This window comes from Triturus cristatus, chromosome 3_1 (assembly GCF_964204655.1).
Source record: "Triturus cristatus chromosome 3_1, aTriCri1.1, whole genome shotgun sequence".
Taxonomy (NCBI): Eukaryota; Metazoa; Chordata; class Amphibia; order Caudata; family Salamandridae; genus Triturus; species Triturus cristatus.
Window position 1 is genome coordinate 216,479,039 of NC_140583.1, and position 14,675 is coordinate 216,493,713.

The 14,675-nt window shown below is 45.6% G+C and overlaps 1 protein-coding gene across 1 annotated transcript in view; it reads left to right on the plus strand.

Annotated features, from left to right (window-relative positions):
* The window catches only part of ETFA (electron transfer flavoprotein subunit alpha), a 300,814-nt gene that overhangs the window by 133,145 nt on the left and 152,994 nt on the right, over positions 1-14,675 (plus strand). Inside the window, exons 7-9 of the mRNA XM_085643692.1 lie at positions 261-362; positions 12,845-12,913; positions 13,716-13,798. Coding sequence (XP_085499818.1) covers positions 261-362; positions 12,845-12,913; positions 13,716-13,798 — 254 coding nt within the window. The remainder of the gene's footprint in view (positions 1-260; positions 363-12,844; positions 12,914-13,715; positions 13,799-14,675) is intronic.

The window sequence follows — 14,675 nt, forward strand, 5'->3', positions numbered from 1 at the left end:
GCAAGGGTTGGCTAGGGCAGAGGACCGCTTTCTACGCCTTAATTCTACTTGGTCGTGGGACCCCTATGGATGCATTGAGGCATGAGCTGGGTGGTTAATCCTCTGTAGTATGCAGTGCGATGTCCTATCCAATATTTGGTAAGAATTTGGACAAACCCAGATTCTCATTGTTCACTCAGTGCAAACCTGTTGTGTGATACTAATGTTGATATCAGTTTGATATTTTTGTAAATGCTTATCATATTCTTTTTTCCATGCAGTGTCGGCGGGATCACCAGTTGGTCTGTCACAGTGGCTTGCACAGAATCTGACAAAAAGTGATCGACCAGAGCTGACTAGTGCAAAAGTGGTGATATCTGGAGGTAAGCAGTTGAGGCTGTCAACATGGTGTAACTCATGTGTAGCTTTTCTTATGTGTTTATTTAGTGAATGAGCTGTGTAGAGACCGTTCCAAACTTTGGTGTGATTGACTGTATAATTGAGATTTAGTTCCAGCCTTCTGTCTTTCAGTGGTTTCAAAAACGGTGGGGGGGAGGGGTGACGAAGGGGAGGATTTGGGAAATAAAATTAAAATCACTTATCTGCCACTCCACTACCCACCCGCTGCCGGCCGCCTCATTGCTCCTGCTCCTCCTCCAGAAGTGGATGGGCCTGGAGGCACAGACTCCTCAGCCAATCCAGCCGCTGCTCTCATAGTATGAAAGCAGCGTCTGGATTGGCCTCAGCAGTTTCGTTTGCTGCTCAGATAGTACCTGGGATCTTGTGGGGTTTCTCCATCCCGGCAGTACAGTACAGCTGGGTTGGAGAAACATAAGTGCGGATGTGAGTTTGGCCAGCCTTAGACGGCCAGCCAAACACACATACGCACTTATAAGTGCACAGTAGTACTCCCTGGCATGGCCCACCCCCCTGTCAAACGTAAGCCGCCCCAACAGTGATAAATAAAACGATAATAACAATGTGTTGTTATTATTTTATTTATCAGCTTCTGGCAGTGGGGCAACGCTCCACCACCATTGTGGGGGAGCTGCCCCTGATGGTTTGTAATGCTCTTAAAGTCTGAAATGCAATGGAGCAGCAAGTGCTTCCCATGCCCCTATCTTTAAAGTCTTACCACAGGCATCCCTTAGTGAGCTTTGTGATGGATGTGTCGCACATACTGTTCTTTGGAGACTACCTTTCATCTGCCCAAACTTGGATTTTCATCTGCTAAAGCCATGTTATCTTTTTGCAGTGTTATTAACTAGCAAAGAAGAAGAATTTACGCCCAACGAAAATGTGATGTCCCTGTTGCCATCTTAGAGTGGGCTAGCAGTCACAACCATGATGATTCCTCACCCACTCATTTGATTCCATTGAGCGTAGGCCTGCTCAGTGCAAGCATTGTACATTTGTTAGTGGCAAAACAGTTGGTAATGATCGTTATTTTTTTGCCTATAAATTTATTGGTTTGTTCGCAACACATGCACAAATAATCTCAACGGTTATACCTCCTACAGTAGGAACTCTGATATTTTGCACACCTTGCATCATCAATGTATATTGAAAATCTTTCAACTCTTCTAACAGACTTCCACCATTTCTCATTAATCAGTAGGTACTCTACAATAAAGCTCTTTTGAGAGTCCTTATGTTTAATCTGTGTCTGAAAAATGTTCTTCCTTCTCCAGTATTGTAAGAAATTGGGTTGTTGGTTGACTGGGGTGTGATCCCTGGTCGAGTAGTAACCACAGTCCTTGTCGGGGTGAGGTACAAGTCAACCCTAAATTAACCTCTGCTCAACTGTGGTACCTCGGCACAGAGTGGTCAGGCTTGTCTTCGGGCAGTTTGTAAAATATTTGTGCAACACTTCATACAGTAATAAAGTGAAAACACAACACAAGAAAAATCCCACATCCAAATTACAAATGACAAAATTCCAATCTGTATAGCCGTAGATTTGCAAGTTTAAAGATTTCAGTAAAAATAGAGCCAAAATGTACCAAGAGCAAACTGTGGCTATCTGGTTGCGCCAAACAGGGTCGAAGTCACAAGTTCAGGTTGACCATGATAGCGCGCGGGCCAGCTACAGAGACCCAGTTAGGCCCACTAAACAAGAATACCTGGGATCCACCCCCTCGGCCTGGGACAACTCCTGGTGGCCGAACGCACTGGGAACAGCTCCAACACCCACCAACCACGCACGCAACCTAGGGGTCATCCTCGACTCAACCCTCTCCATGACAAAGCAGGTCAACGCCGTCTCTTCCTCCTGCTTCAACACCCTCCGCATGCTCCGCAAGATCTACAAGTGGATCCCCACCGAAACGAGAAGAACGGTCACCCAGGCCCTCGTCAGCAGCAGGTTGGACTACGGAAACGCCCTCTACGCAGGAGCCTCGGCCAAACTCCTGCAACTACTCCAACGCATTCAGAATGCCTCTGCACGCCTGATCCTCGACATCCCTCGCCGCAGCCACATCACACCACACCTGAGAGACCAGCACTGGCTCCCCGTCAACAAGAGGATAACCTTCAAGCTCCTCACCCACGCACACAATGCACTCCACAACACCGGACCAGCGTACCTCAACAGACGACTCAGCTTCTACACCCCCACCCGCCAGCTTTGCTCTGCCGACCTTGCCCTTGCCACAGTCCCCCCGCATCCGAAGAGTGACCTCCGGCGGAAGATCGTTCTCCCACCTCGCCTCCAAGACCTGAAACACCCTCCCCATCCACCTACGGCAGACCCAAGACCTGCTGACCTTCAGAAGTCTCCTCAAGACCTGGCTTTTTGAGCAGTAGCAGCATTCCCCTCTCCCCCCCTCAGCGCCTTGAGACCCTCACGGGTAAGTAGTGCGCTTTACAAATGCTATGATTGATTGATTGAAATACCAGTTTGCGGAGAGTTGCGAGGACCTGTGCCAAGAATATATCGCGCAGCTGAGGTGATGCGTAGTTTCCGAGAAGCAGTGAAGCGAGGTTTTGCGTCATCTAGGATACTGTCCACAAGGGCTTGCGATGCGAAGTCCGGCATTGAGGATGCATTGCGCAATCAAGGCAATGCATTGCTTCCGAAGAACTGTGAGGCTACGATGTGCGCACCTGCGGCGTCCTGGAGGCTGCCGTTGACAAGGGATTTGCGAATTGAGGGCCTACGCTGGGAAAGCTTTGCACCTGCAGTGGGTCAGAAGCGGACTGCGGGGACTATGTGCAGTCCTTGGAATCCTCGCAGCAGAGGAGATGCATCTGTGCCGTAAGCGATGTGTTGAACAGCAAAGGCGATGCACCAGTTCTGTTGGAGATGCGTTGGTTCTGCTGGGTCCACAGATGGGATGGCAAAGCACCTTCAAGCCAACTTCTAATGGTCCAGGTCTGGCACCACTTGGCTGGGTGGGTGTGGCCAGGTGCTGGGTTTAAGGCTGTTGGAATCTTCGGTCCCTGAGGCTTTAGTTGGGAGGCCAGCCAAGTAGGCCTTGAAGTCACTTTGGGTTCCTGGGTTCAGCAGATGCAGGCTCAGTCCTGTTCACTGAGGCAGGAGTGCAGCAGGTCAGCACAGCATAACAGGGCAGTAGTTCCTTCATAGCAGCAGTCCAGCAGACTGATAGTCTTTTCAGTCCAGCAGACTGATAGTCTTTTCAGTCCAGCAGACTGATAGTCTTTTCAGTCCAGCAGACTGATAGTCTTTTCAGTCCAGCTGACTGATAGTCTTTTCAGTCCAGCTGACTGATAGTCTTTTCAGTCCAGCTGACTGATAAAGACTTTTCAGTCCAGCAGTCCTTCTTCCTGGCAGAGTATCCACAGGACCAGAAGTGTCCTGAAGTGTTGGTGGCTAGGGTCCAATATTTATACCTGGCCCTTCCTTTGAAGTGGGAGAAGCTGCTAGAGGTTTCCCTTTGAAGTCCCCAGGTATCCTACCTTCCTTGTGGTGGCCCAAAACTAACTACAGGGGTATGAAGCCTTTTGTGTGGAGGCAGGACACAGCCTATTCAAGTATAAGACTGCGTCCAGCTCCCATCCTGCCAGGGATGGCCCATTCAGGCACACCCAAGCTCTCTACTGTCTGTGACTGTCTAGGAGGAATACACAAAGCCCAACTGCCAACTACACCGTCATGTGACACAGAGACAGGCTGCAGGCACTAAATGGTTAAAACAGGAAAATGCCATCTTTCTAAAAGTGTCATTTTCAGAATTGTAACTAAAAGTTGTACTTCACCATAAGACAGGATTTTTCATTACAGTTCTAAAGACACTAAACATGAAGTGCGTACCTGTTTGCATATGGAAATTACAGTTTATTAAATGTGATGAGGTAACTCCAATGTTATCGAATGAGAGCGGTAGGCCTTGCAGCAGTGAAAAACGAATTAAAAAAGTTTTTCACTACCAGGACATGTAAAACCTTGGGGGTGAGTTACATGTATTAAAAGGAAAGGTTTGGGCCTGGCAGAGGATTTATTCAACTTTGTTAAACTTGGAACTGAACTGGCGTGTGAATTACCGAATCATGTTAGTAAAGGTTGATTTTGCCAGGTTGAAATGGTAATTTAAAACTGCACAACAGGCTTCCCTGGCAGGCCTGAGACATGTTCAAAGTGCTACTTAAGTGGGTGGCGCAACCAGTGTTGCAGACTCAATAGTGGCATTTCATTTACTGGCCTTTGGCACAGGTAGTGCCACTTTACTAGGGACTTAAAAGTGAATTAGGTATGCCAATTGAGTATAAGTCAATTCTACCATTTATAGCTAAAATTGTCTTATTCACCCTGGAGGTGGTGATTAAGATAATTCTAGCTATAAGAAAGCATGCTGATGACATATTGATGGAACAGAAAGCGATAAATGCAAGGTTTAAAGAATAGGGAATTAACCAGCCATGCCAAGAGATGTCCAGGAGATGTCCAGATTTGTCACTACTAATATGCTGCCTTTTTGTATTTGGTCTGTCATATTTTCTTAACCTGGTTCTTGCTTCTCCTAAAGATGTCACCTTTTTATTTCTATCTTTTCAATCCTAGTCACCCCAGGACATCAAATTGTTTATTTCCTTGGTCTCTTTTTCCAATCTATTGATGTTGGTCACTAGATTTTTAGGTCTTGCTGAGCCAGCGCGCATGTGCTGCTCGGAGAAACATTTAGTGTATGGGTTTTCAAAGTGCTACCCACATGATTTCAGGCCTGAAGCTTGAGTGCATGATGGCGTTCACAGCTTCTGCTCGCACTCCCTCCTCCCTTCTCCCCCTCCCTTTTCGTCAGCTTTAATCTGGCTCCTCTGCTGTTGGCATTCCCTCTCCCTTCTCGCCCAGCCCTTTTTGTCACCTCGGCTTGCACTCACCCCTCCTTTCTCCCCTTTCGGCCGCTTTCGGCCGCTTTGATGTTCTCAGTGAACCGCGCGGCCAAGGCTTGTTTCGTCTTCGTGTGATATCCGTCTGCCTGGCGCTTCTTTTTGCATCGCTCTCCCTGCAGCTCCCTTCTTTCGTCTGAAACCCGCGTTCCCGCCCCGTCTGTCTTGCGCTCTGCCGAGCCACAAAGTGACCTTGTGAGAAAGCGCGCCCGTTAGTGGCGTGGTCACATGGGGCACCTGTCTCGCTCGCTTCACCAGCGTTTCTTTCACATAATACTTAGTAAAGGCACCAACCTCCTCCCACACCATGTCTTGTTCCCTTTTTCGGCGTTACCCCTTATGCTCCTCTTTCTCTTTCAACGGTTTTTATCCCTCCTCCGTGTTTAAACTCATTTTCTATTTTAACTATTTAATTTACACCCCATTACCTTGTTCGAGAGTACTTGTCCTTACATCTCCTCACACCTAATAATTTCACAACCAGTGCTTTAAAGAGGCCATCCCGGGCCGGGACTCTTATCTGGTAATAACTCGACACGACTCCAGTCACACAGATACTAGACAAAGGCTCTCTGACTAGGAACTGGGGGAACACAGCTTTCGTTAAAATGAAGATTCAAATCATTGCAAGCAAGCCAGAATGGCACTACCGTGAGACCAGAGAGCTACGAACACGGATCAGAACCATACTGTCATTCAAACTGAGTGCCTCAGGCAATGCCAGGTCAGAAACACCCGGTCATCAAAACTGAGGCAATAGACTGTATTAATGTCCCGCCACTGAGCATTTATTTGGGAACAGAACTCTTGTGGCAAAAATGTAATCCCGCTGTGATCCAAACTTATATTATCCACATACAACAGATTGTAAACCATCTGTCAATGGTGTTCTGCAGCCATTCTCAGTGGCACAAGATCTAGTGGAGCAGGGCCAGCTACAATTAGAACTTCATACATACAATTACATTACAGGCTTGTCTTGTAGCATTTTTTTTTAAGTTGAGCCTACTGGAGAGTGCCTGCTATGTCTGTTATTACAGACGCACCTAATAGGTTCACTCGTTGTCTGTTGCAAGACATATTCTGGACTTGGAGCCTGCCCGTTGCTTCCCATAGGTTAGTTTTCCTGCCACTTTCAATTTTTTGCTTCTTTTTCGTCTTGTCCATCTTGTGTCTGTCCCGCCCCTGGATCAGACAATTTACTTGTGACTTCCTCTGCTCACTTTTAGGGCCCTACTTTTTAGGTCTTGCTGAGTCAGCGCATGCGCTGCTCTGCGAGACATTTAGTCAGTGTGGCTTTTGGAAATGCTTACAAAGGCTGTTGCCGACCACCACCTTTCGGTTACGCGCACAATCACGCGCGCCCTGCTCCGCCTCTGCAATCAGAGCGCGTCATCGCAATCACTTTCGCCGCGATCGCGAGGGCGCGGCGTTACTTTTACGGCCGCGCCGCCAATGCTTGTTGTTTGGAAAACCCTGTTTAAGCTCTCTGCCCCTCTCACTTACAAACTTCTCTCCTTTCGGTCATAGCCTACTCCTCTGCCCCTCCCCTCATCTCTACAGAACACTGCCCCTCTCCTCATCCATCACTGTCCCATTCCTTTACACACTTCTGCCGCCTTCCGTCTGCAGACCCCTGTCCCCTCTCCTCTACACAGTACTGCCCCCGGTCCTCGCTGCTCCTCTGATCCCTCTCCGCGCCTCACAGACACATGACTGGGCTATGTCATAGCCTACTCCTCTGCCCCTCCCCTCATCTCTACAGAACACTGCGCCTCTCCTCATCCATCACTGTCCCATTCCTTTACACACTTCTGCCACCTTCTGTCTGCAGACCCCTGTCCCCTCTCCTCTACACAGTTCTGCCCCCGGTCCTCGCTGCTCCTCTGATCCCTCTGCGTGCCTCACAGACACAGGACTGTGCTACATTCCTGCAAACCACAGCAGTACTGGGACATTGTAGCACATCAAAGGGCAGTGGGTACATTGTAGCACAGCACAGCACTGGACTGCTCTACAGCATATCACACAACAGGGCTACAATGCAGCACAGCACAAGGAAGTGGCTTCTTTCTGGCATGACACAAGAATGAACATCATCACAGCACATTGCAGTGCAGTTGGTATGTCGCAGCACACCACAGGACAGTGCTATGTGGCAGCTTTCCACAGGGCAGTGGCTACAGTGTACCACCTCACAGGATTGGGCTATGTCCTGGACCTTCCTTCCCAGGGCATCAGCTACATTCTAACATACCGTCTGTAATGAATACTTGAAGTATAGAATTATAAACATTAAAATACTTTTGTATTGTAGAGTAACACCTGTACAGCAGCAGTGTTTCTAGAACAATGACTTTGTTGCATGCCACTGGAAGGCAGCGCCTACATTGTGCGTCATAGAACTGCAGCTCAGGCACTGCATCCTGGCACGTGATTGGATAGTAGCTGTGGCGAAGCGCATCCTAGAGCAATAGCCAGCCCGTACCTGCACTCTGGTAATGAAAGGGCAATTGGTACTTTGCTGTGGATTAGGTAACCAAGCATTGGCATAGCCAATAGGTCTCGCCTTTGGGACCTTATAAGTATTAGTTATTTAGCACAATGTCCTTGGTGCAACAACATCAACTGTTGCATGGCTAAACACTTATAAGGTCCCATTGGCAAGACCTATTGGCTATGCCAATGCTTGTTTCGTACATATGTTGGATCCATGCATTCCCTATAATGGAAAATGTAAAAGCCCCATACTCCTTTAATGGCGCCCCTAACGTTCTCCTTGTTTTGATGATCCACTGTTCTTGGTTGTAATCTCCACTCTGGTATTGGTGTCACCTGTCCCAAGACCACTCTAGCAATACGGGTGTATGTTTAGACACTGTACGATACAAATCATCAGATTATCGATATCCTTCCTAATGTTCATGATGTGTGAAGGCATGGTCTATCTTCGGGAAGATACCATGTGGTGGAGAGTTAAAGAAGTACCCTTGTGGCTTCACATTCTGTCTTCCATAGTTCAACTACATTTTGTGCATCTGCTGCCTCTATTAGTACTATTGAGGATTGCCCCACCTCTCTATAAGGGTTGGGTTACAGCTATCCAGCCGCCTTTTCAATTTGCTGTTGAAGTCTCCCATTCATAATATTCTGTTTTAAATGTGGAGTGAGGAGTGCCATAATGTCTTGAGAAAAGGATTGTGTGTCAATAATTGCTGCTTAGCTGTTGAGGGTCCCGGCCACCCCAATATATCTACCATTGGGATCCTTACATACCTTGGTAGTGAAAGAGGGATGCCAGAAGCCACCCATATAGCTACACCTCTCACCACCTCGTTAATTTTAGCATACAGTAAGAAACCCCCACCTTAAATTGAAATTTAATTTCCCTTGGCTGTAAGGTGTGCCTCCTGCAGCATTGCTGTCTGAACCTGCCTCCGGCATGAATACAAACCAATTATTTGACACTTGATCACCCATTTATCCCTTGCAATTTGTAATGATTGAATTAGAAGACCATTGGCATATCATCTGTATGTGTTCCCTATAGCCCTTCCCATATATAAACTTCCCTTCCCGTGGGGCTAACCCCAATTCAGTCTTCCCATCTTTTATAACTTGTATCTTCCACCTCATTAAGCAACCAAACAATTCAACAGCAAGAAAATCATGTAGAATCGGGCTGCATCATTTCACGTGGCCAGAGTACTAGCACCTCCTGGACCGGATCCTTCCAATTTCCCCTACGCCTATTCTGCCATAAGCACATATGTTCTGTGTTGTATTAGTGAGCCATCCTCCATATGATCTGCATTATATAGAGTTACATGCAGTAGTGGCCCAGCTGTCATACATTACATGGTAGTGAGTCCTGGGCCTTCTACATAGTCAATAGCATCCTTCGGTTGCTCAAAAAAGTACCTGTTTTCTTTACCATTGGCTCTCAAACGTGCTGGGAAATACTTAGCTGTTGTAGCTTCCACTTGACTTTGTTAGTGTCATGCTACTTTTTTATGTGTTCAGGCCAACATCAGGATATAAGTATATCCTATTCCTATTGTATGTTACCTCCTTCTGTTCTCATGTCCTTCTGTGTGTCCTTATTTTGTCTTGATTCTCCTGCAGTCTCATCATGATTGTTCATGGGGACACCCCAGTTCGGGGATGATGTTACGGAGATCTGTCTACTTCTAGGCCTTCCATCCGCACAGTGTCCATAAGGAGCTCTGGTATGGATCATTCCCCCAAAAAGTTCCATGGAATGCATCTCTTATTCTTCTGGCGCACCTTAAAACAAGACATTATTCTGCCTTTTCTGTTTTCGAAGTCAATGACCTTGTCCTCGGTGCTTTGTGGTTAGTTACAGTTAGCACACCGCCTCCGCTTGGTCATTAGCAGTATCTTCCAAGGCAGAGAGCTTATGCTCTGCTTCGGTCACACATTCCCTTACCGCAGCCATGTCCTGTCGAAGCAGAGTTACGTTTATTGTTAAATTGTCTATTTTCTCAGCAATAGCCTTATTGCCATTCATTATGAGTTGTTAGAGTTCGTAGTTAGAAGTCGGCTTATATGGATGATCCTCCTGTTGCGATGAATTCCTGATCACAGCTGTTTGCAAGCTATTCGTCAGTTGTATTTTTAGATTTGCTGCGTCCCCTCTCTAGGCATTAGCTAGTCTCTCCAGCGAACTCGTCCATAAAAATGCTAACTTTTAATATTTGTTATGCTCCTATGATATAGTCTGAGCAATCCACCTTCAACCCACATCCAACCGCCGAGGATGTATAGTCCTTGTCTTAAAGGACTTAGATTATCAACATAGGTTTTTTGCCGAGAATTTCAGAGAAAATTCTCATTCTGGAGAGTAGGCCTCATTTTGTTAAAGGCGGGTGAGCTCTAGAGCGTCCCTCAGTCTGCTTTTCCCAATATTGGGAGGAGGATGGAAAGAGGCCGCCGTGTCCCTAGTCCGCAGGTACATAGGGCCTGCCACACGATCCTTACGGTTGCTCTTGTCTACCGCTTCAGTCACGGCCTGGGACATGTCCGCTTGTGCAGCGGATCTCTACTCTCCTCGCAGCTTGATCGCCGCCCTCCAGCATGCAACACTGGGGTTCCCAGTCATGCTCCCCCATGGCCAGTCCACTGCCAGCAAGTTACGGCCTCTTCACTCCCACCGCGGTGTTCTGATTGGGTCAGTCTCAGCCAGCTGACCTCAATCTCCCCACTCTGCGGCAGCAAGAAAACCACGGCACAAGTCGGGGGTAAACGCAGGTACACAGCGTCCATCCACTATTTTCACAGGGTGGACGCCGTCCCCCCTCCCAAGACGTTGGGCCCACAGAATATGCAGAACTTATCCTGGTGTAATTTTCATACACCTGTACACGATCAGCAGCGCCTGTACGTTGTCTGCTTTTCATTCCCAACAGCAACGTGCAGGCGAGAGGGAGCTCTTTTTTTTATTTTTATCAACAGCTGGGCCAAAGTTAAGGGGCCATCAGGCTTCCTTTTGTTTGAATAGCCTGACTGGAGGCACCCTGGAACCTCACACTTAAATGTAAATGCCACGGAGGGGAAACAAAGGCACACAGCTTCTCTTCACAGGTACTTGAGAGGCAGCATTTGCCTTTGTTCAGTCCCTGTATATAATAGAAGCATGCACTGTAAGAATGTCAGATGTGTTTGTCTGTCCTAGTATATACACAAATAACAATTTCAATAGCAGTATTTTATTTCTTTTATAGCACTACGCAACCCAATGCAGGGTGTCAGAGCTCTTTACGTAACATACACATTATACATTGACAATAAATCAACATACAAGATGAATTACATGAGACAGTCAGGGTTATAAGGTGTAGGAGCCATATCCTTGATAGCTTATTTAGCTACATTATAAAGATTACAATTTATGAACTGCAAGTAACAAAAGGATCTCTGTGTTCAAAGCAGTAACCCCCTTACCTATCTACATAAAAAAAAAATCTGTCATCTGCATGTTACTACTTTTATTCAATTTTGGGACTTCACAAAACACAGATCGCTCCAACAAATGTGTTAAAGTCCAGAGTTATCTCACCATTATTACTATTCCCTGAGATTTACTGGCACCTTAACAGCAGATGCCTTAACTCAATCAAATATTTTAAAATGGCGTCTTTACAACCAATTGAGCATAACAGATCTACTGTCATTCTTCTCCTTGTTGCAAATTTCTTTGTGACAGGGTTTTTTAAAATAAATGTATTAATTGAGGCCCAGATTCTGCGTTGGGATTACGCCACTTTTTTGGCACAACCCCGACACCAAATCTCATGATGCGCTAAATGTACTCATGATATACCTCACAAACCTATGTGTGAGTTATTAATATCTGATGTCAGTTCTTGGGATGTCACTGCCAGGGAGGTCACTACTTATGATGTCACTTGCAATTTCACGTGTTGTGACATGCGCTGTGATGGCACTCGTCATGATTTCACTTGCATACTGCCTAACCTAGTTAGTCCCCCCTCTTCATTTTTTAGGACATGTGCCCTGAAGAAACCGTTCATCAACGGTCAGTTCTCAGGGAGTGAGCGCCACCATGCACCTGACATGCTACTAATCGGGGAGTCCCACACCATAAATGTTGCACATTTAGTGTAGGGGGGGCCTCTGATTAGCAGCATGTTGGAGCCTCCGGGAGGAGCGTCTACCTAAGCAGCCATCTTGGATCCACCCTCCGTGGTTGTTAGGCATTTATACAATGTTGAATGTGAGCTAGCAGTTGCATACAGTTGGCAGTCAATACACTGAATATAGTGGGATTTCTGGAAGCATAGGTATTCCAGCTTTCTACAGTGACCTTCATCTGTCTGAAGACAAATGCTAATTTAAACTTTTAAATAGTCATAAAGCTGGAATTTTAAGTATTTTGCACTAGCACTACCAAATCACATAACAGCTAAAAGTCAGGTCGAGTGCTTTGAAAACCTCGAGCAACTTGTATGTACAAGTAGCTGCAACAAATGGTTTTAATAGATCTTGGTCAATTCCACATCTTTTCTACAGTAGTGGTTCTGCAATCTTACATGGAATAAGATTTGAAGGCAGAGTTGGAGCAAGCTTAGAGTACAGATGTTCTAAGGGCACTATGAAATACATCTTTATAGGACACAGTAATATCACAGAGCATTAGCAAATGCTACACAGACCCGATAACTCATGCAATGCCACCCTTTGATGCACAGTATCGGCCCCCTTCCCATGGTCTACTGGTGAAGAGCCAATATGACGCAGTGGCACAAAAGAGATGCCTTGTTGTTGTCATGTGCCCTTCAAACCCCAACAGGCTCCACCCCTCCAAAACGTCAACATAAAAGAGGAACAAGCCACGATAGAGCACCTATCTGGTAATGTGTGGAACTCCGTCCTCTCTTCCTTTGCTTTTTGACGTGTTTGAAAATGTTTTTGTGCTTATGTAAATATTTTATATTTTTTGCTAAATAGTATTATTCATTTGCTTTCTTCACAGGGCGTGGATTAAAGAATGGGGAGAACTTTAAGCTTTTATATGACCTTGCTGATTTGCTTCATGCAGCAGGTAATATTTTATGCGGTCTGTCTTGTTTCTTTTTTTATTGTAAATAACAAATAATGACTCTGGATGAAAATATACGTTTGGTTTATTCGTAGATGGGTTGTCCATCTTTCTAGGATTTAAAATTGTGTAAGGCAGCACTGATAGTCCATGTTTTTAATCCATTCTAATTGGACATTCCTGAAGAAATAAACCAATACATGCCTCTCAATAAAATCCTTAATCAGTGTTTGAGCAAAGCAGTGTATATTTTAGCAGGAGCGGCCCGTGGTGGGGTGGGAGGTGCAATCGACAGAGGACGACGAGGCAAAATTAAATAAATAATTTCCCCACGTCGTTGTCTGTTGAGCCCCCCAACCCTGACACACCACTCTTACCTGCATGGGTTGCTCCCGGATTTTAGACTGTCACTGAGGTCATGGGAGACTGTGTTTGTTATTGAGTTTGAAAATGTTTCAATCAGAATGGCAGTCCACCGTCGCCAACTATCGGAGATATTTTAGCCATTTCAAGAAGATTTTGCATAATATTTTTGTTTAAAAATGTTATATAGTTATGTGAATTTTCAAATAAATGGGATTCATAATCCGAAGCGTAGAAGTTATTTGTGGACATTGTTGGCCGTTAAGAGACTGTCCTTATGAGAGATTTTATTTGTTGTGTTTACACTGCTTAGTAAAGAAGGCAATGAAACTTTACACCTCAACACAATAAATTTATGTTGGCTTTGCCACAAAGGTCAGTTGTGAAGATGGTTAGCAATGTTCGTGTCATTGTGCATGTCTGATTGATTCTTTCTCTTTAGTTGGTGCCTCTCGTGCCGCTGTGGATGCCGGCTTTGTTCCCAATGACATGCAGGTTGGACAGACAGGGAAAATAGTAGCACCTGTAAGTATGGGCACTATGTACCTATATACGCTTCATTGTGTATTCTAAATCCAATGTAATGTTTTTCATTGGAGAACAAGCTTCAACTGTTTATTTCCTAGATGTTTGAGAAAGACCTATAAAAAGGAAAACTTGCATTGCAGAGGCTGTGGCAGTGATGGGCAACCAATACAAACCTAAATTATTTAACTCAGGCATTTATGTTTGGGGGATTTATTAAGCGCTCGTTCATCGATAGGGCTCTTTAGTCACTATTGATATTAAAGGCATAAAATGGTGCATCGATGAACAACTGATGGACGGGGGACGAGTGGCTCACCGCCTCCGTTTGGTTATCAGCAGTAACTGGGAATCGGAAATAGAGGAATCTTGTTAGTAGTGGTAGATTTGAAGCTAGCTAAAGCACGCTGCCAGGTGTTAAACACTGCAGGATATTACAAGCTTGAAAAAGTGCTGTCAGTCCACTAGCAAATTTGTCCGGGTTCTTAGCAGCTATGGGGTATGCTAGAAAACTTGAGCAAGGCGGATATACTCCTGCTCCACAAGAACAGTAGCCAGGGGGAGGCTAATATCTATTGACTTCTAAGCCTGAAATCCCTAAATAAATATTTGTAAATAGTTTGTACAAACTTGATCATAGAATTAACAGTAGCATGGTTTCACAACAGGGTCGGCATGATAGACAAATCCAATTGAGTTCTGGGATGAACAAAAATACTGATTTGGAATAAAGGGCTCAGGCAATTTGGCCGAGGGAAGATTCAAAGCTGTTCGTTGAGATTTGATGTGTCTCTAGCATTTTAGACACCCGGGTAGCAAACTAGTCCTGCATTTCTCCTCCAAAAGGCTCCATAAATGCCAACCTATTTTTCTTCTT